The following is a 21552-nucleotide window of genomic DNA, read 5'->3' as shown; positions in this document are numbered from 1 at the left end:
CAATATCACTAAATTGAGATATAAGGAGATTCCTTTGCCATCTAGAGTACCTGAGATGCTACAGCAGATACATAATGGGCACTCTCTGCCACAAACACCATTCAAGATCCTGGAGCATTGAGTTATGGTGATCTCTCTCCATCATACTAGAAGATAATCATAAATGGGGAATCTCTCTCACAAATGCCTATACAAACTCAGTGATATTGAAGTATAATTTCAAATTCTCCTTCTTTGATAAATAGCTTTTGTGCCAAAAAGACGATGTACCTAATTAAAATGGAAAAATCAACTTAAGATATCCCATTATGTTTTATTAATAAAACGTAAAACCAATCAATTTTCATTTAGACCTGCAGATGAAGCTCAGACCACTGTGTGACAATATGTTTTTATATATACTCTAATCGTACTGTAAAACACTTTTTTTGTACTAAAACTTTTAGAATTATCAAGTGAGGCCAATTCAACAACATAAACAACAGAACAAAATAGGAAGCTGATGCTTACAAAAATTGAAAATAGCAGGTAATTTAGATGCAAAGAGTGCATGATACAGCAACTGAGTGTACCTGGTCTATTAAAAACCTCAGCTGTTGACCTCATTCTTCTTTCCTCTTTTGAAAGCTGTACTTAAGCACTATATCATTATACAGTGCCAGGAAAGTCTTGATCAAGCACTGCATATCATTTAAAAAATATATTTCTCACAAGAACATCACACTGTTGTCTTGGAAACTGCATTTGTAGGTCTCTTCAAGAGCATAATTTATAGAAATGCTGTACAGAAAGGCCACTGAAAGCTGCTTTATACATAGCTTTGTTTTTCTTAAGTTAATTTAAGGCTTCACTTCTCATTGGTATCAAGGTGATTGAGACAAAAAGATTTTACTAAAAACTGCTCAATGACGTTATCTACCAATGTCTAAAGCATGATACATACAGGTAATACAGGAAACTCGGGAACAGAGGAAAAGAGAACAAATGTTTCTCCCCAAATTTCTCCCCACCTCCTCTAAGGTACGGTAACAGCACACATGGTTTCACCAGTGCCAGTCCACCTGATTACCCATTCTTCATGTGAATGCTAGTTGGCCAGTCATCATAACCAAACCCTAACCTGCTCCCACCAGGTGAGTATGCATTCTCTCTTTCCAGCAGAAGGGTTAACAGATAGGAATTAGGAGCAGCAATTGTTGATGTTTTCTTCACCATCTCTTGTATATGCAGCATCCCTACTGACCTGAGCTAACTGAGCACACAGGTAGGAGTCAACCTGGAACTTCCCGGATCTGTCGGGCTCAGTACAGGAAGCTTGAAGAGTAGATTGTATGCATTGTAGGATACATTGGAGCATTTGGTCATCCCAAAGCTGAATTTTATGAAAGTTTTGGAGCAGAAAGGTGATCAGAGCAGTGAGGTTTATTAGTGATGCACACATTCTGTTCCACCCACTCTCAGGTGCTCCTCTAAGTCTAGCTTTACAAAAGCCCTCTGCTGTTCTTACAGCTTATTTAGTTGCTTTTACTTATTAAATGTATTAATCATTTCCATCTGTAGCATCCTGAGATTTGTTACATGTTTTCTCTTTAAAAATGCATCTTGGGAGGAAATTGTGGAAGATAGGTCAGAAGAGACAATAAGACCCACAGCAGTTCATACAGATGTGGCTTTGTGAAAAACTTCTCTTTTGCTTGGTGAAGGTGTATCTGGTATGGGCAAACCTGGTATTAGCTCAGGCCCCAGCACTCGACTGCTGAACCTTGAAGCTGTGCGTTCAATCCCAAAAACCATTGTGCTGAAATTATAATCTCCACGAAAAAGACCACCTGGTCCATACTAAAATTCTTTCCAGCATTGTATCTGCTAGTTACTACAGTCTTTGTAAACAATTCCTTTATCCCAGCATCTGTTGAGGCATTCGTTCTTTCACTGGGAGCGTTATGGCTCAGAAATGCTTGGGCATCTCACACTGTTCACAGCGAATCAGGGCTGGGTGGTTCAGGAAGGTACAGGTGCTACAGTTCCATTGAGCCCCTTCATCCTCCTCTGGATCAATTATCGGTTTTGATGGTTTAGCTACAGGTTTCTGCTCTGTTGGAAACAAAAATGTTAAATGGTATTGAAAATAATGGTTCCCCAACTTTCTCAAATTTGATTAATTTAATGGATTAATTCAAGAAAATTAGTTGAGAATTTAAAAATGATTTCATCATATCCATCCCTCCTCTACCCAATCAAATTATAATCACCACTTCTTGACTTAGCTCATCTCCAGGTTTTATTGGTTTTGGTGGTCAGTACACTGTCATTCTTCTAAAAACTTGTTTGAATGCACCTCTTAAAAAAATCGACACAAGAAAGTCTCTTTATCCTTCCTGTGAAACAAATATTTTTTTAAAATCTCAAATATGACAGAATGATTAAGGGTGACCAAAAGCTTGGTCAAAAAGGGTGATTTTGAAAATAGTTGACAAAGTTCTTTCATAATGCAAGTTCCACTAAGTTCATTTAGAGTGGCTCTACTACCTTTCGGTTTAGGTGGCACAGGACCTCGAAATCCCATGTTATCGTAAAAGTTGTGGATAGCACTGGGGTTAAAGTGTGGTCCTGCAAAGAGAGATAATGGGTTATATCACACAGTGCTTCAAGTTGGAACATCTAGGAACAGAATTAAATATTCAATAACCCAAGTATCATGTTGAACGAATCTGGCTCAGATAAATTGGGAATAAAAACTTAGCAGCTTAAAAACTAACTGAACAATGGGCTGCCTTTAAAGGTACAGTCGAAAACAGTCAAAGCATATTCCCAATAAGGGGAGGGGTACAGCAAAAATAATGTGCTTAAGATAATGTCAGGTGGCTAATATAAGAAACAGCAGGCCAAGGAAGAAATTACACTGGTAGCTTACAAAGGGAATTGAAAATGTTCTAAAGACATACAGTGCAAGTGCAATAAGAGGGCAGCCAATTAGGGACTGAAAAGGGGATGTGTGTTGGGACAGGGACAAGATTTTGATAATAACAACGTAATACCGTGCATTTCTCTTAATTAAGGAAGACACTGTTCAGCTCATACTGAAAGAAGACGAGTTAGTTCAGATACAAGAAGGATTTGAAGTTGATACGGAGGTGATATTAGACTGCTTGTAAAGCTAGTTCTCCTATAATGCCATAGTTGCGTTCCAGCAAAACTTGCTTAATATAAATACTGGGGTCTATGGGAAAAGTAGGAAAAACTATGGGAAAACCAACAAAATATATCACTTACGATTGCTCAAAAATCACCCAAATGTCTAACAAACTATAGTAGCCTGAATGAAAGTATACACCATATTTAACAAAAATAAAATTAATAGTACATTTAAAAAATAGTTAATGCAGGGACAGAGGGTGATCATAGGTATACTCCCTCATTCCGATGTCACATATTCTCTCCTGACACTCAAAACACTTTATAATATCTAGCTTCTCTTCCAGTGTTAAAGCCTTTTTGTGTTCACCACCCACAACTTTATCACTAAGACGCTTCTTGCTAACATGCTTATCATTAGACCCTTCCATTTTTTCAAAAAAAAGGGGTAATCTAGGAAGCTGCTCAATGTATCTCTCTCAGAAAGCTCTCTCTGCACAGCACCTCTCACAGAAAGCTGCTCTGTTGGCAAGTGACATCCGTGCATGTACAGAAACGTGCGGAGATCAGCCCGTGCACAGAACAAAACACGGGAAACAATCATTGCTGGAATCGCGACTGCAAACAAAAGGTAAGACTGCTCGAAAATACCATTCCTTATTCCTCAGCGATGTTACAAGCAAATTGCTCTGCCAGAATGCATGTCGCCCAAGAACTACCTGTACTTAAAGGTTTAAGGACTGAATGAAATGCCTTAAAGAGAAAAAAGTGAAAGTGGAAATTGTGGAGGCAATTTGTAATTTTCCTTCAGGGTAGTACTAGCAAACTTGAGAACTGCAAATGTTATACCTATTGAGAATAATAGTGTAAAGATAAGCCAAGCAACTAGAGGCCAGTCAATTGAGCCTCAGTGGTAGGGAAGTTTCTGGAAAAATAATTTGGGAAATAAATTGAGACTTGCTTGAGCAAATGCAGGTTGCGGTATCAGACAAGATTAATGTAGTTAATACTTTACAAGGACTTCCAAAAAAGCATCAGATAAAGGTATTTTACAACAGCAACTTTGAAACAGCAACCTCCAATCTCACTTCCAGGAAACACCTGATATGGATCTAGAATCAAACTCATCAGCCACACAAGGAACCACAGCACCCAAGATCAGTGATACAGAATTTCCTCAGTGGACATTCATACTCGTTAGCAAGTGATTGCTGACAACAATGCACAATAACAAAGAGAACAAAGATAAAGTACGTGGAATAAAAACAAAGTGACAACAGTGATAAAAACTTGGCTGTCAAAAGAAGCAAAGAAGAAACAGCTTTTTTCAGATGAGCGGAAGGATTATAGTGGAGCTCCCCAGCGACTGATGGTCGGACTCCTGCTCTTCCTAATATATACTAATGATCTAGCCCTCAGTGTACAGAATACAATTTCAAATTTGGCATATGATACAGAACTTTTGTGAATCCTGGGGAGATCTTCAAAAGCTCTGACAAGCTGGTGGAATGGATAGACAAGTGGCTAATGAAACCTAATGCAGAGAAATGTGAAGTGATTCATTTTGGTAGAAAGACTGCAGAAAAATAACAAAATAAACATTATAATAAAAGGGGTGCAGGAATCAAGCTTGGAGTTGTATAAATCATTGAAAGGTAGCAGGACAGGATAAGGAGTGATTTTTGTAAAAAAAAATTATTCATGGGATATGGATGCCACTGACAAGATCAACCCCAATTACCCAGAAGGCAGTTACAATTCAACCAAGTTGTTGGTCTGGAATCCCATGAAACTTAGGTTTCTGGATTAGTAATCTTGCTATAACAGCATTAAACCATCACCTCCCTCTCCAACCTACTCTACTATTCTTCAAACGCAACTCCATTTTTCTGGCTGATTCCTAATCTCATGATTTCCTTAAAAGTCCATCCTCCACCACTTCAGGAAAGTGACATCCTTCTACCTCTTGTCTCTTGTGCAGCTCGCTCTCTTCATCCTTCATTGAAAGGAGAAGTCAACAGTCGCAATAAAAGGATATTAAAATAAAGAGACAAAGATGTGAGGAAAGCCAGTCTCTGAACATCCAGCAAACAGAGCCTTTCAGGAGACAGAGACAACAAGATGTTGCTTACCGGCTAGTGGACATTTCTGAAAAAAATATAATTAAGCTATTTATAAAGAAAACTGGTTAGTACACCAGATTAATGGCTTCAATTTATTTGAAATTATACATACCTTTAGCTTGAAACAGGTCAATCTCTTTTGTTATGCAGTCTATATCGATCTGCAGCTGGCGGTTGCTGCTTCTCAGCTGCTGCATTTCCTCTAACTGAAAGACCAAGGTGCATTATCTCAGCAACTCCAAAGACAACAAATATCCATGATATCAGATGATAGTTTTAATGTCTTAGATCATTTACCGTACTTAATTCAAATTACTGCGTACTTGCAGTTTTATAAGGCAAAAACAAAGTTTGAAATGTCACTATTTTACTATGCACTGATGGCTAACTTGAACATTTACCAAGGGAATCCAATGATTGTTAAGTTAAGGTCCCTACTAACTTTAATTAAAATCTGTGTTTACCAAATTATGGTACCCCACTTTTCAGGAATTCTCAGCACCGAATACAACTGTAAGATTGAACAAGTGACACCTTTACAGCATGAACTTAAAACAAAATTATTTAAAATGTTATTTTGTATTACATAAACCAATGTGAACAGCTCAGATTTAAATGAAGGCAAGTAAATTTGGAAAGTATTATTGAATTGTTAATCGTACCGATGGGATTTGGGAGGCCGAATTTGATCGTTTCATGCGTCTTTGGGTAAGGTCACTTTCCATCTGATTAACTTCACTTTTCAGTTTGTCTAGCTTTCTTTTCTCCAGCTCAAGTTCTCGACGGAGTCGATCCATTCTGGCCTTCTGATGCACTAGTAAAGCTGAAAAGCATATCAGCAAATCAACTTACAGACCATTGGGTAGCGGACAAAATATAATTCTGTACAACATAATGAATCAAGCGCAAAATTTTTAAAATCCTTTTTATTTGGTCAGACTTTTCTTGGTTTTTAATTACTTCAATCAATAGGTTTATCTTAATGTACATCCAATACTTGGTATTAGTTTCTTTCAAATTACCATTATTTTGAGGAGAAAAAGTGTTGCTAAAGACAAACTGGTACAATAAAAATGATTTCAAAAGTACAAAATATTGTTTTGCACATCATGTAAATGTTAATAGTAGCAGCAAACCTTTGCCATTTTCAACTTTACATGTCAATTCATTCAAATGAGCCAGGGCCAAGTTACTTCTTCTCTTTGCCTTTTCTAGTATATTTAGATTAATATTAATGCCTTACTTTTATGCTTGATTCAATTTTAAGTCACAATCTTTACAGCAACTATATCACATTCTGAATCATCAAACCTAAACTCTGAAGTTTGAACTATTATCTTCACATATTAACCAATCAATCCTAACGCCAATCTGTAGCAGTGATAGAATACGCAGTGCAGGGATTTCAGTACTCAAAATATTATGAGAAGCAGCATAATTCTGCCATTACAATATGGAGAACGGAAGGACTTCTGCAAAATTAGTTACAGCAGGTGTTCAGTAGGCATGCTGAAATATTAACAGGAGTATAATAGGAGTAGCCATATAATCTTGGTGTACAGCAGGATTACAGTACAGCATCACATCAAGCTTCAATACTGTACCGTAAATAAAACACTTAATACAGCAATTTAATTTTCTGAAAAAATTAGTTTTAAGTTTGTACTATTCATACTCTGTATATTTCAGTAACTTTGCTGTCCCACTATACAGCTGGCAAGGCAAGACAGTATGGCAAAAAACAGAACTATATAAAGTCGTGAGGAGTCACTCATTGACATCTTCACCTAAAAAGACTAAAGTTATTGCTCATCCCAAGCAGATTTTACCATACTCCAAATTTTACCATACAGGACAATTTTCCATTCATCAACTCCTTGCAGAAATCTATTACCCTTTGCAAGGAATACAATAGCATCAGCATGCAATCTATTGCCTTTCAGTTTTAACCTATTGAAAAGAAATCCATTGTGATAGTCACTGGCTGAAACAAGAAGAATTAAAACTTGAAAAAGACAAACTTCTAAAAATTCTCAGTACCTTCTGTATAGGCAGCATCATCAGATCCTGCACTCATCCTTCGCATCTCACTGATTCGATTGTCGCGAGTTGAAGCAGGATCAGTTGCTAGTTGCAAATGCTGGACAGGTTCAGGCTCCACATAATGATCGGGTAGGCTTAAGAGATTAGAAGGTTCAAATGTTGGTGATGCAACCCCAGGGGAAATGGCAGGTGGCTTATTTGGTGAAACTGTAATCTTAAAAGTGTACTTGGTATTGGGTTGGGTGACCACCACTCTAGGAGAAGTGGCAGTATTGCAATTGCCTGCGCTCCGACTCTTGGGTGGGTGATGACGGATGTAGGCGGGTTGAATGAAAGCACCCTGCTGTGAACCCATGCTAATCTGTCCTGCAGCACTTCGGGAGGAAGATGCTGAACCTGGGTTTGCTGATATGTACACAGTGGGCTGATTTCGCAGACCCGGCTCATCACCGGATGTAGAATTGGCCGAGATATAGAGCTTCGGCTGGTTGCGTCCAACCATCTCCTCACATGATGGGGGGCTTGCAGAAATGTAAACTGTGGGTTGACTCCTACCTCCCGACTGGCTGCTAATGGAAGGTGAAGGAGCTGTGCGAGAGTTGGAGGGACGCAGCATTGTTGCATTACTCCTCTGTGGTGATTCAAGTTTGATCTCAATTTGGTTTTTCCGTGACCCTGTTGAGATGTTCTGAATGTTATATTGACTGTAAATTGAAGGATGTGCATTATTTGAGGACTGATAAGGAGGAACTTGAGACGTTGTGGGGGAGCTGATAGGCATGTACACATGAGACGTCTGGTGATTTTGTTGGCCTGGGTGCACAGACTGTTGGGATGAGGTATATGCTGAACCACATTGTGAAGTAACAGGAGCACAGAAACCTGCCACTTGTTCCATCTGCTGCGGTTGTGAGTACTGTGGAACTTGGAAGAGCTGCTGTTGTTGATTATGACTGTACTGAGGAGTGCTGGTATTTTGCCCAGCTATCCAGCCAGGCTGCTGTGACATCTGGCGGTTTGAACTGCTTTGTGTTGTCACGTAAGGCCTAATGTAGATAGAATTACCTTGGGGGCTATTAAGTACAGGTGGAGGCACACCTCGTATGTGCAAAGATGTAGGTGTGTTATGGCCAGTCTGAAGGTTGGGAGCTAGAGTGACAGTAATTGGGTTGAACCTAGGCATTTGTTGGGCTGTACTCGATATTCCCTTAGAGCCCAATGGTTGAAGAAGTCCAAGTTGCTGCGTTGAAGAAGGGCTGCGACTCATGTCCATGGTTCCAAACATATTCAAGCCTGCAGCCAACTGTGTTGGTGTTACCTGTGGTTGCTGTGTAGGCTCATAGCTAGTTAGAGCAGTTGGAAGTGCTCCATCACTGACACCATGAGGCACAGTTCTGTTTCCATTCAATTGACTCCTTTCCTTCCAGTGCTGATACACATTCTGGGACTGGACATCTAGATTTAGTTCAGACATGTGATTGTGAAGTCCAGAAATGCTGGACTCATCCAAAAAATTCAGGTCCCCTTCTCCATAAAGATATTTGGTGCTTTCTTGAGACAAGAACTTACAGCAAGCATCCAAATTGTTACCGTTCTAGAAAACAAAACAGCAACAGAAAATTAGGAAACAAATTAATGCAGCCAATTAGTAAGACCACAAGACCATAAGAAATTGGAACAGGAACAGGCTGTTTGGCTGTCCGAGTCTGCTCTGCTGTTCAATAGAATCATCACTGATTCAACATTCCTCAAACCCACTTTACTGCCCTTTCCCCATAACTCTTGATTCCCCTACTGATCAAGAATCTATCTCAGCCTTAAATATACACACAGAATCTGTTGCCCACAGCTTTCTGTGGCAGAGTTGCAAAGACTTATAGCACTTTTAGAGAAGAAATTCCTCCTCATCTCTGTCCTAAATTTGTGTCTGTTTATTATGAGGACCATGCCCTTTGTTCATAGACTCGACTGTGAGGAGAATCATCCTCTCAGCATTTACCCTGTCAAGCCCTTTAAGAATTCTATCTCTCAATGAGATCACCCCTCATTCTTTTAAACTCCAGTGAGTAGAGTCTCAGCCTGTTTAGTCTTTCCTCATTAGACAATCCCTCCATAGTAAGGATCAGAGCCGAAAAGTGTGGCACTGCAAAAGCACAGATCAGGCAACATCAGAGGAGCAGGAGAATTGGAGTTTCGGGCATAAGCCTTTCATCAGGGGTGGTGATGGGGAAGCTGAGAGATAAATAGGTGGGTGGAGGTGGGGAAAGGTGATGGTGATAGGTTGGAGGAGAGGGTGAAGCGGGTAGGTAGGAAGGAAGATGAACAGTTCAAGAGGGTGGTGCAGAGTTGGAGAGTTGGATCCAGAATGAAGTGGGGGGGAGGGGAGATGAGGAAACTAATGAAATCGACATTGATGCCATTTGGTTCCACATCCGGCAGAGATTTTCCTGCACATCGAAACACCTCATCTACGGTGTCCATTACTATCAATGTAGTCTCCTCTACATTGGGGAGCCAGGACGTCAACTAGCAGAACATTTGAGGGAAGATCTCTGGGACACATGCACCAAACAACCCCATCATCCTGTGGCCAACCACTTCAACTCACCCTCCCACTTCGTCAAGGACACGCAAGTCCTGGGCGTCCTCCACAGCCACTCGATACCTGGAGGAAGAATGCCTCATCTTCTGCCTAGGGACCCTCCAACCTCACGGCATCAATGTTAATTTCACCAGTTTCCTCATCTCCCCTCCCTTCACCTCAGAATTGCCCTCTTGAACTGTCCTATCTGTCCATCTTCCTTCCTACCTAGCTGCTTCACCCTATCACCATCATCCCCACCTCCATCTACTTATTGTCTTCCCAGCTACCTTCCCCACCCCCAACCCCACATTCCTATTTATCTCTCAGCCCCCTTCCCACCCGCAATCCCCTCCCACCCCTTCTCCCATTCCTGATGAAGGGCTTATGCCCGTAATATCGATTCTCTTGCTCCTTGGATGCTGCCTGACCTGCTGTGCTTTTCCAGCGCCACACTTCTCGACTCTGACCTCCAGCATCTGCAGTCCTCACTTTCTCCATAGGAAGGAAGGATCAGCGTAGTGAACCTTCTCTGAACTGCCTACAATAAAATTATATCTTTCCTCCAATGAGGGGATCAGAGCTGCTCACAGTACTCCAGATCTGGTCTCATCAGCACCTTGTACAGTTGCAGTAAGACTTTTCTACTCATATTTTAAACCACTTGAAATAAGGGCCAACATTCCATTAGCCTTTCAGATTACCTGCTACACTTCTGTGCTACCTTTGTGTTTGTGCAGAGGTACCTCCAAGTCCCTCTGTGTTGCAGCTTTCTGCAGTTTTTCTCCATTTAAATAATATTCTGTTCTTTTGTTCCCCTTTCCAAAATAAACAAATTTGCATTTTCCCATATTATAATTTTATTTCCCCAACTTTTTGCCACTTCATATTAAAGTAGAATAGAATTATAATGTGGGAAAATGCAAATTTGTTCATTTAAATATTAATACAAAGTTATTTAAATTCCAAAAGAAGAAAAAAAAACACATTGTTCAAACTACTTCAAAATTTCAGCTCTCAATTTCACCCTTCAGCTTTCCAAATGTCAATTCACCTGATTATGTTAGGTTAGTGGTTGTGAATATGTGTACAGTTCATAATAAGGGATGGGGGTCACAGATGAAGAAGGGAAGTGAGGACGGAGAGAGTTAGGGTGGGTGAAAGAGGGAGGGAGTTGGGGGGTCTGAAGGAAGGACAGAAGGAAGGAGGGAAAGGAGGAAAGAGAGGTGGGGTAGAAAGGATAGAAGAGGCTGGGTAGGTTGGGACAAGTGGATTGATGGGAGAGTGAGAGAAGAGGTCATTAGGAGAATTCAAGGTAAAGAAGAGGCTGTATAAGGGGAAATGGAGAGAGGTGAGCATGGGACCAGGGGAAGAGAGAGGTGGTGAGAATCAGGGAGACAGGGGAAGTGAGGAGAGGAACAAGTGAAGGGGAAGAAGGAGAGAGAGGCAGGATTCAGGTGGAGAGTGGGTGTAGATCAGGCAATGTGGGGTGAAGATGGAAATGATGGGATATGAGGGACAGAAAGAAGTTTAGGGCAATCTTAGAAGTGGTGTGAGAGTGTATTGTGAATAAACCTACTATAGTTTTACAAACAAACATTGCCATGATGAATAAGGTTTATTAGGGTCTGCAAGTAAAATGCATTGGTTCTCACATCACTGTTGAAAAATGTGGTGCTGGAAAAACACAGCAGGCCAGGCATCTTCTGAGGGGCAGGAGAATCGATGTTTCGGGCATAAGCCCTTCTTCAGGAATGAGGCTGGTGTGCCAAGTAGGCTGAGATAAAAGGTAGGGGAGGGGCACTGGGAATATGATAGGTGGAAGGAGGTGAGAGTGAGGGTGATAGGCCGGAGAGGGGGTGGGAGCGGAGAGGTCGGGAAGATGATTGCAGGTCAAGAGGGCGGTGCTTAATCTGAGGGTTGGGACTGAGATAAGGGGGAGGGAATGAGGACGCTGGAGAAATCTACATTCATCCCGTGTGGTTGGAGAGTTCCTAGGCAAAAAGATGAGGTGCTCTTCCTCCAGGCATCGTGTGGCCAGGGTCTGGCGATGGAGGAGGCCAAGGACCTGCATGTGATTGGTGGAGTGGGAGGGGGAGCTAAAGTGTTCAGCCACGGGGCGGTTGGGTTGGTTGGTGCGGGTGTACCAGAGGTGTTCCCGGAAACATTCCGCAAATAGACGGCCTGTCTCCCCAAGGTCTCACATCATTGATCAATAACTACAATTATAAGATTATGGAAATCAGTGTTTTTTGATTTTATAGCATCTTACCTGCAGGATACAGTGGGAGACAACACACTCAGGTACTTCAGGGAACTTTTGCTGCAGGTCATGCAGAACCTGAATATCAATTTGTTGACTTGCCTGGGCCATTCGTATTCTGCCTTGTCAAGTGTGGCACTGTGTTGGCTCAAAGGTGCAAGCCTTAATCACAGCAAAGCTCTCGTGTCCCATCAGGCATTTTCTAAAAGAAAGTGGTTTAATCAGTTTCTAAATACTAGAAACATGTGAACTCACCTTTGACAGTTTAAGCTAGTAATTTAGACTATTATGAATCTGTGCAAACTTCATGGATTAACAGCAATATAGGATGCTACTTAGCTTATTACACGTACATTATTGCAGTAGAAAGGCACATTGAGTTCACATATAGGACAGCTTAAATCAAGAGCAAATTATTCAGATTATCCGAGCTCTGCAGAGTCATCTAGACTTGAAACGTTAGCTTACTCTCTCTCCACAGATGCTGCCTGACCCACTGTGATTTCCAGCATTTGTTGGCTTTCAGTATAAATCAGGTAATCCGTCGATCATCACCCACCTAACCACAGCTCTCTCCATCCAAAAAAAAAATGTTGAGGTTGAGGTCAATTGAAATTTTCATAACAGATTAGTAGATAATAAAGGTAAATCTCAAATTGAATTACAACCTTAAGGAGCTAAACTTTTGTTTCTTATTGTAATGTTGGACAAAAACTGCAAGCTAAGTGGTCTTGAAACATGACTGTCTGGGACTACCAAAGCTGTAAAATGAGGAGATAAACTCATCTAGTTCAAGATTCTGTGATTCTGAGCATAATTGGAGCTACTGCATCACCATACCAGGAAGTGAGCGTGGGTGATCTCAGAATAATCTCAGGAACACACCTTAAATGAGATGGTTACGTTACACCAAGAGAGACATAGTTAGCAGAGTAGGGCAAGTGATAACCACATAATGAGCTGCAGGAGGTGGGGGGGGGGGTGCACGCATTGTCGTGGCAGAGGAAGATGATCTGTAATAAAAGCATCCTTCAGGGTATTATGCTACCTGACGGATGTGCTGTACTGGATACTTGATTGTTCAGACACAAATAGCAATTCTGAGGGGCTCAAAAGCTAGAGAACCACAGAAAAAGGGTTAATAAGGGATGTGTGGGGTAATGTGGTCAAGTGTGCTGTTAAAGGATTGAAAGCTGTTCCCCATCTGTTACCTTCCAAATGCTAAGGTTAAGTATTCACTCAGATTGAACAAAGTTGATTTGAAGTATCATTAAATTTAGCCATGATTAAATTTAACAGTTCATTTAGGGATCATTAACGATAAACACTTTTGCCAGAGCCAAATTCCCGGGTCTGCACTTACATAGTTCTTCAATATCTCCTCCAAGAAGCCTGCCCAGTTCTTAAACTTTTGCAACTCCCCAAATCTATTTCTCCACATTAGTCATCTAATTTTAAAATCTATGGCGCTAGAAAATCACAGCGGGTCATGCAGCATCCGAGGAGCAGGAGAGTCAATGTTTCGGGCATAAACCCCTGAAAGGGCTTATGCCCAAAACATTGATTCTCCTGTTCCCTCAGATGCTACCTGACCCGCTGTGCTTTTCCAGCACCACAGGTTTTCACTCTGACCTCCAGCATCTGCGGTCCTTACTTTCTCCTAATTTTAAAACCTGACAATAAAACAATTATGAAGGGCTTCCTGATGAAGGGCTTATGCCCGAAACGTCGAATTTCCTGTTCCTTGGATGCTGCCTGACCTGCTGTGCTTTTCCAGCATCACATTTTCAGCAATAAAACAATTATGATGCAAATAAAAAATATCAAATCCTTAAAAAATATAAAATAGGAGATAGTTTTGCCTGCTGCTCTGTGACTCTAATTTAGAAACCCATCTCCCCAAATTTTAATGCCAACGTTCCAACTCTTAATTTCAACAACTTTCCACTTGCCCCAAATTCATAGGAACTCAATATTTATTAGTCACCATCTGAACTTCTTAATATCAGTATCACCCAAATTTCAACTCCAGTTTGACTCTTGACCAACCAACTTCCCCAAGTACTCACAATACCTCTTTTCCCCTCATCAAGTTAATATACAAAAAAATGAATTACCTCATAAGGCATCTGTGGTTTTTCATTCAACTGATAATTGATGTTTCACTCACCCACCGCAGCTGGTTAAACAAATCTTATGAAAACAAATCACTGTTTCCAAACAGTAAATGTGAACAATTTGAATGTCTGTCTCTGCAGCTCTCTCTCTCAGCTTGACTTGCTTTCTGAAGTTAAAAAGAATGAAATGTTTTGAAGTGGATCTGAAAACCTATTCAAATTCATTGTCTGGTTTCAATTGAAAATTATTACAAAAAGACACAAACAAAAATACTGTTGTAGAGAGATACACTATTTAATTTTTCCAGTGAGGAAAATAGATTCTTTGTAATCTAAATATAAATAAAACCAGACGAGTATGTGATCATTGCTGCCTGTCAAGTTGTAAGGGGGATGCAGATACTCTTAAAAAGCACTTGATGCAAAATAGAGTTTCTGCAATCTGGTCTTTATATTTTCTTCAAGTTATTTTGAAAACAACCAAACAGATAGTGTTTCAGCATGTAGAGACACTCTTGCACAAACTAACAGAAAAATTTCTAAAAACGTTTACCACAGCACACATGCAAATTATTTAAATGTATAAAATTCAAATTCAAGTTTGAGGGTGTGTGAAGTCTCCAAGTACAAATGTTGGAAATGATATAAACCCCTTCCTTTAAGATTCATACCAACCTTTCAACAAAATAGCAAGGCTGAAATTGGAGTTGTGCATCAGAATAAAGCCAAAGCCGAGAGTAGCACAGGGAAGTTACGAGAATGAAGATAGATCTCATTTATGGATATAAAATTTTTCAAGACCTTGACAGAGTAGATGGTGTGAGGATGTTGCCCCAAGCTAGAGAGTGTTATGACAGTCATTAAGTCATAAAAATATACAGCACAGAAAATGACCCTTCAGTCCAACTTGTCCATGCTGACCAGATATCCTAAATTAATCTAGTCCCATTTGCCAGCATTTGGCTCATATCCCTCAAAGCACTTCCCATTCATATACCCATCCAGATTCCTTTTAACTATTGTAATTGTACCAGCCTCCTTCACTCCTTCTGGCAGGTCATTCCATACGCACACCACCCTCTGTGATAAAGGCGCCCCTTATGTCCCTTTTAAATCTTTCCCTCTCACCGTAAATCTATGCCCTCTAGTTTTGGACTCTCCAACCCCGGGGAAAAGACCTTGTCTGTGGATGACCATCCAAAGCCAAAGCTACAAATCTTTTCAACAACTCTAAAATACCTTGTCTATTTACCCTACACATGCTCCTCACAGAGGCATAACAGTCATACAGCACAGAAACAGACTCTTTGGTCCAACCAATCCATGTCGAACGTAATCCCAAACTAGTCCCACCTGCCTACTCCTGACACATTTCCTTTCAAACCTTTCCTATTCATGTATCTAAATGTCTTTTAAACATTGTAATTGCACCCCATCATTTAGAACTGAGCGGAGGAAAAACTTCTTCATTTGCAAGATAATGAACCTTTGGAAATCTCTGCCCAGGCAGCTGCAGATGCCAAGTTGTAGTGTATTTTCAATACATGGATTCATTATTGGATACTAAGGAGATTAAGGAATATGAGAAAATGCAGGAATGTTTGTCTGAGGTAAATCTTACTAAATGGCAGAACAAGTCCCAAGTGTTAAATGGTTAACTCCTACTCCTTACTTTAACAAAAACATCAAATAAAAAAAGCATAAATTATAAATATTTGAATTTATACAAAAAAGGTGCAAAAATAATTTGTAATATAGCTTTCATGTGAAGTGTGCACATTTTAAGAAGTCCTTGTTACAAACCTTACTTTGCGTTTAAAAATTCCAGTTGCTGAAGGAATAACTAGCAAAGGAAACACTTAGTCATTTAAAAGGTTGAATTTTTTTGGATCCTTTTAGAGTCCAATTCTATATCTGAAGTATTAAAATTCCTATAATAAAGGGATTGTTTGACCTTCTGAATATTTCTGGCATCTGCAGTTATTTTGCTTTTTGTGCTATACTGTATTTGGTTCTCCTGACTGGTCATTCCTCAATACTTACTCAATCTGTATCAATGGCATACCCAACTCAAAATCCACGAACTAATCAGTTCGGAGTTGCAACTGTTTTACTTTAGACCAAAAGGCACCCAATAGGAAGTATTACATAACAGGAAGTATGTGCAAGTCTTTTATTGTGCAGTTAATGGAAACTAAAGAGAGCGAATACCCTGCAGGATTCAAGGGCAAATCTGATGTTACAGCTAAGGTGGAATAGAGGTGTTATTACATTAATGGATAGCTTTTGCAGGCCAGTGACTAATGGGAAAAATGCATGTGCAAATATGGAAGGAAATTACAGAGCATTGGTGATAATGGAGGCAATAATAGTATGATGTACCGGCAGTAAATGTGCTAGTGAAGCATGTTTAGGAGAATTTTCTTTAGCACTACATTTCTGACCCAATAAGGAAGATGTTTCTGGATCTGGTACTAGGAAATGAATTTGGTGAAGTGAAACAAGCATTACTGGTGAACACTTGGGGGTCAGGGATCATAAGCATTATACAGCATAGAAACAGGTCCTTCAGTCTACCATGTCTATGCCTACCAACAAACACCAAATTCCACCACTCCCATGTACCATATGGTTTACATCATTTACGGATAAGAAGCTATTGAGACTAACTTAAGGAGATGGATAAACTGGAATCAAAGCTTGGTAAGCCATACCATACCGGATCATCTTTAAAGAAGAAATAGTTTGGATAAAATTGGGTTCTATGCTTTTTTTTTGGGGGGGGGGGAAAGAGAGACAAGAGAATGAAAAGGCAACTCAAAGCCAGGGTTCACTGATTAGCAAAAGAGATTGAGTAAGATGAAGCAGGAAGAGCGGCTGCTGTTACATTCATATCACATTGTTAATACAAAAGGAGAACTAAGCTGACTATATGAAGTTAATAGGCGAAAGGTTAAAAAGACAAAGAAAGCATTTGAGAAAAAGAGTGGCAGCATACATAAAAGTGAACCTAAGATAATAAGAGGGTGCTTGGGAATAATTAGGAAACTGAAAAGGATATGTGTACATACAAGTAGATAGCATAGCTGTGATATTAAATGAGCATGAAGTTCACTATTCAAATGGATCATCTCATGTCATTTCCACCATCTGCCCTGTAATGCCACCAAACACATTTTCCCTCCCTTTCCAGTATTCCAACAAGACAATTCCCTCCCCAGATGCTGGTCTACTCTTCAATCATTGCCAACACCAATTCCCTTCCTGTAGCTTTTTTCTACACAAGCACTTCAGACACAACACTTGCCTGATACCTTCTTCCAATAACTAAAGACCCCAAATACTCCTTCCAGGCAAAATATTGACTTACTTATCTTTTTATTTAATATACTGTATTCATTGCTCATGACAGAGTTTCCTTGAGCTGCTTGTCTTTTCAATTCTCTATCTTTCCTTCTGGATTGCCCTTTTAGAAAGCACAAAGGAAGCTCAAATGGAAGCTCTAGGAACTACACATCATCCTTCCACTATGCACTGTACAGCCCTCAAATCAGGGCAGAGTTCCACTATTTTAAATCCTAATCTCTCGTGCATCTGGTTTCTTTTCTATTTGCTAGTTTTGTTATTTTCTTTCTCGTTTCTATCAATTCTTTAGCTTCAAATGGTAACATAGCTGATTTGTCTCAGTTCTGTCCTGTGTACTGCGAAGTATACTGCTGATGTGAATTTGTACAAAACAGAGTAGAGACTCTCTTAGCTTTTACATAAACTGTGGATTTCTAACCAACACAGTCCTGTTCTGGAAGGTGCACAAACTGAACTTTTCTACTGAGGCAACTGTGCTTTTACAGAACTATTCTAAATTATTTTTTATTTGAAAAGAGAGAAACTGTTTTTGCTTCTAACCCCAGTCAGGTCTGTTCGGAGTTGCTCAAATTTATCTCTAGGTTTTCTAAACTAAAGTCAGGACTTGATTATTCTGAATCTATAAACAAGCCAATGGCCCTGAATGTTTTTACACTCCACAGTACAAACATTCTTCCATTAGCACTCCAGACAGTCTCTGCTCTTTGACAACATATTATATTCCGTCACAGTTCCAGAATGACTGTTTAAACTAGTTTTCAAAATAAAAATGCTTCACAAAAGCAACTAACCTCATATGCCACTATTTTAAAATCCAAACTGAAAAAAAAATACAAATACAGCAAAGCTTTTATGAACCAGCACCTATGGAACCAGGAATATGCTGGTTGACTTAGTAGTCCAAATAATCAAGAAGTATACAATCATAATAAAGCAAACCTTCGAGACATCAATAGCCCTCAAAAAAATCTATGTAAACACATCAACACACCTCCTAAAAATCAACATTAAAACACAGTAAGAAATCAAAATGTAATGCTGTGGGTATACACACTGTTATACTTTATTTACAGCACAAATACTCAGACATCAAGGTATTTAATGTATATAGATTTTTGCCTGCTTATCAAGTATGTCGATTGATAAGGTGCTGGTTAAAACAAAGTTTGCCATATGTCATTACCACTCTGCACCCCACCCAAAAAAAGTTAAGAACCTTTATTAAACGTTGGTTGTCCCCAGTTGGAGTAGTGTGTCAATTTTGTGATTCTAGCTTTAAAAAGGGTTTATAGGAAAAAACAGAAAAAAAATTACAAGAATGAAAAATTACCCATTTTTGTAGATATATGGAAGGAGCTGGTTTAATCTCCTCAGAGAAGAGTAAGTTGAGATGAGATTTACTAGAGGTGTTCAAAATGATGAAGGACCTAGACAGAAAGAAACTCTTTCCATCACTGGAAAGGTCAATAGCCACAGGATAGGGGTATAAAACAAAAGAAGCCAAAAAGATGACATGAGGAAACACTTAGTTTCAAATGCAGTGAGTGGTTAGGCTCCAAAATACATTCCTTGAAATGTTGGTAGAAGCAGATTAAATCTTGGCTTTCAAGAAATTTACAGGGCTACAGGAAGAGGGCCAGGAGTGAGACTAGCTAAACTATTCTGGCAGACAGCCCACAGGAGATTAAAGGGCCAAATGTACGCTTGTCTGAGCTGCAAACATTCTACGATTTGTTCTTTTACGGCAATAGTCACAAGCCAGTCTTCCAAATGTTGGAGCCTGAATAATACTTTGTTCTGAATTTTTAAAACATTTTTAAGGGCAAACTAAAATGCTTTTTCCATTGTGAGTGAATGCTGTGGAAGAACTAATGACTCTGCAGTAATTGTGAGCAATGTGAAAAAGAAAAAAAGTGAAATAGTTAGTGAGATTATGTGCATATTTTTATGTGCATAAGGTGCATGAATGAATAGAAATGAGAAAGTTCTGCAATTAAGCCTGTAAATGGGGGGTTAAAGCAATGTTTATTTTCAATGCTTGTTTGTTGAATTTAAATGCAAAATTCAAAAATATTCCTTTGCTGGAATTCTATTAATGAAACTAATAAAAAGTTAAGAGCAGGGCTGAATATGCCATGTCCTGACCATCACATTACTGTTGCGGTCAATTCTTCACCACCATCAAAACTGACCCTATCTTCAAAGATCAGAACTGCCTCACTCGGTCAGCACTTTTTAGGCTACTTTGAAAGTAGCTCAATGCCTAGAAATTTCAGTGGCAAATTCGCTGAATGGCTTGCCTTATCATCAATTCTATAATCATAATGTCAGTCAGAAAGAGAGAGCAAGCTAATGTTCCAAGTCTAGATGACACTTTATCAGAGCTGAAGTGAAGTGCAGAGGGGACAGTATTTATGATATAGTTTGGGAGGAGTGGGGGTGGGTAGAGAGTGTAGGATGCTGATGGAGGAAAAAAGGTTAATAATAGAGATTAAGTGATCGGAATGTGAGAATAGCACAGCAAAGATGTGTGTCTCCTGCCAGACTAGAAAAGTAGAATGGGGGTGTGGGTGGGGCCATGATAGCAAGCTAAAAGAAATAGAAGAAATGGGAGTTGGTTCACAATTTAAAGGTGTTGAACTCAATATTAAGTCCAGAAGGCTCTAAGGTTTGAAGATGAGATGTTGGCCCTCCAGTTTGCGCTGTAATTCACTGGAACATTGCAGTATGCGGAGGACAGACACATGGGCATTCAAGCAGGATGCTGTGTTAAAATGATCGGCTGTAGGAAAGTCAGGGTCCTGCTTGCACAAAGACTGGAGGTGTTCCACAAAGCGGTCACCAGTCTGCATTTGTCCTGCTTGCGCGTAGACCAGAAGCATTCCGCAAAGCAGTCACCCAGTCTACATTTGCATGCAAATCATTGTTCTGCCATTCTCACATCTGAACTATCAATATTTTTTCTCCATCAGCACCCTACACCCACTACCACCACCCCTCTCAAACTTCTGTCCCCTCCACACTTCACTTTAGCTCTGAAAAGTCACCTAGACTCAAAGTGTTAGCTTGCTCTTCCTCTCTGTGGATGCTGTCTAATTCGCTGTGATCTACAGCATTTGTTGTTTTCAGTAGATTCCAGCATTTACAATAATTTGTTCCTATGTTGGTTATATCAAGCACAGATAATATTATACACCTCAGATAAAAAAGCACCAAAGCTTATGGTTTACACTGTTTTTAGGTTTCAGTCAAAAAGAATTCAGTAATCGCACCCAAAGTACCTTACTGCAGAAGAGTTAAAAAATCACAACACCAGGTTATAGTCCAACAGATTTAACTAGAAGCACTAGCTTTCAGAGCACTGCTCCTTCATCAGGTGGTGTACTCCACAACCACCTGATGAAGGAGCAGCACTCTGAAAGCTAGTGCTTCCAATTAAACCTGTTGTACTATAACCTGGTGTTGCGTGATTTTTAACTTTGTACACCCCAATCCAACACCGGCATCTCCAAATCATTACTGCAGAAGAAGCCACCAATTTGTCCAATAGCCTGGGAGACTATTTGAAAAAGTTATTTATTTAGTCCAAGATTCCTGCTCATTCCCTATGCATTATTTCCCTCCTGACAGACATTCTGTTTTGAATCTATTACTACTGAACCTGGTTCCTGAACCTTTGTAAGTAGTACATTACAGATCATAACTCAAATATTTCAGTTTTTTCCAGTTCAGTGCCTGAGAATTGAAGTTTTGCCATGATTAATGTGGGCACACACCAATCAATTGCCAGAAACTAAAAGCTTAGTGAAAATACACCCAGCAAAACATTTTTTCAGAGATTCAAATGTCTCTTCCAACTAAGTTTAAAATTATTTTGGGGCCGGGAGAGAAACCCTGAAATCGTGAGCTCAGAGACAATTATTC

The 21552-nt window shown here is 39.8% G+C and overlaps 1 protein-coding gene across 6 annotated transcripts in view; it reads right to left on the bottom strand.

Moving 5' to 3' along the window:
- Window positions 1-293: 293 nt before the first annotated feature.
- Window positions 294-21552, bottom strand: part of tab2 (TGF-beta activated kinase 1 (MAP3K7) binding protein 2) — a 36159-nt gene continuing 14900 nt past the window's right edge. For 2 of the 6 annotated variants that reach the window (XM_060831750.1, XM_060831755.1), the window contains exons 3-9: window positions 14263-14429; window positions 12155-12347; window positions 7299-8895; window positions 5921-6081; window positions 5371-5464; window positions 2530-2610; window positions 294-2094 (exon numbers count right to left, since the gene is read on the bottom strand). In XM_060831750.1, the coding sequence (XP_060687733.1) occupies window positions 1949-2094; window positions 2530-2610; window positions 5371-5464; window positions 5921-6081; window positions 7299-8895; window positions 12155-12256 (2181 nt within the window). In that variant the 5' untranslated portion in view covers window positions 12257-12347; window positions 14263-14429 and the 3' untranslated portion in view covers window positions 294-1948. Of the gene's footprint in view, window positions 2095-2529; window positions 2611-5370; window positions 5465-5920; window positions 6082-7298; window positions 8896-12154; window positions 12348-12613; window positions 12719-14262; window positions 14430-21552 lie in introns of all 6 variants that reach the window. The other 4 variants (XM_060831751.1, XM_060831754.1, XM_060831752.1 and 1 more) reach the window with 4 other exon arrangements.

The sequence above is a fragment of the Hemiscyllium ocellatum genome, chromosome 10, assembly GCF_020745735.1.
Source record: "Hemiscyllium ocellatum isolate sHemOce1 chromosome 10, sHemOce1.pat.X.cur, whole genome shotgun sequence".
Classification (NCBI taxonomy): domain Eukaryota; kingdom Metazoa; phylum Chordata; class Chondrichthyes; order Orectolobiformes; family Hemiscylliidae; genus Hemiscyllium; species Hemiscyllium ocellatum.
This window is presented reverse-complemented; position numbering and strand designations above follow the sequence as displayed.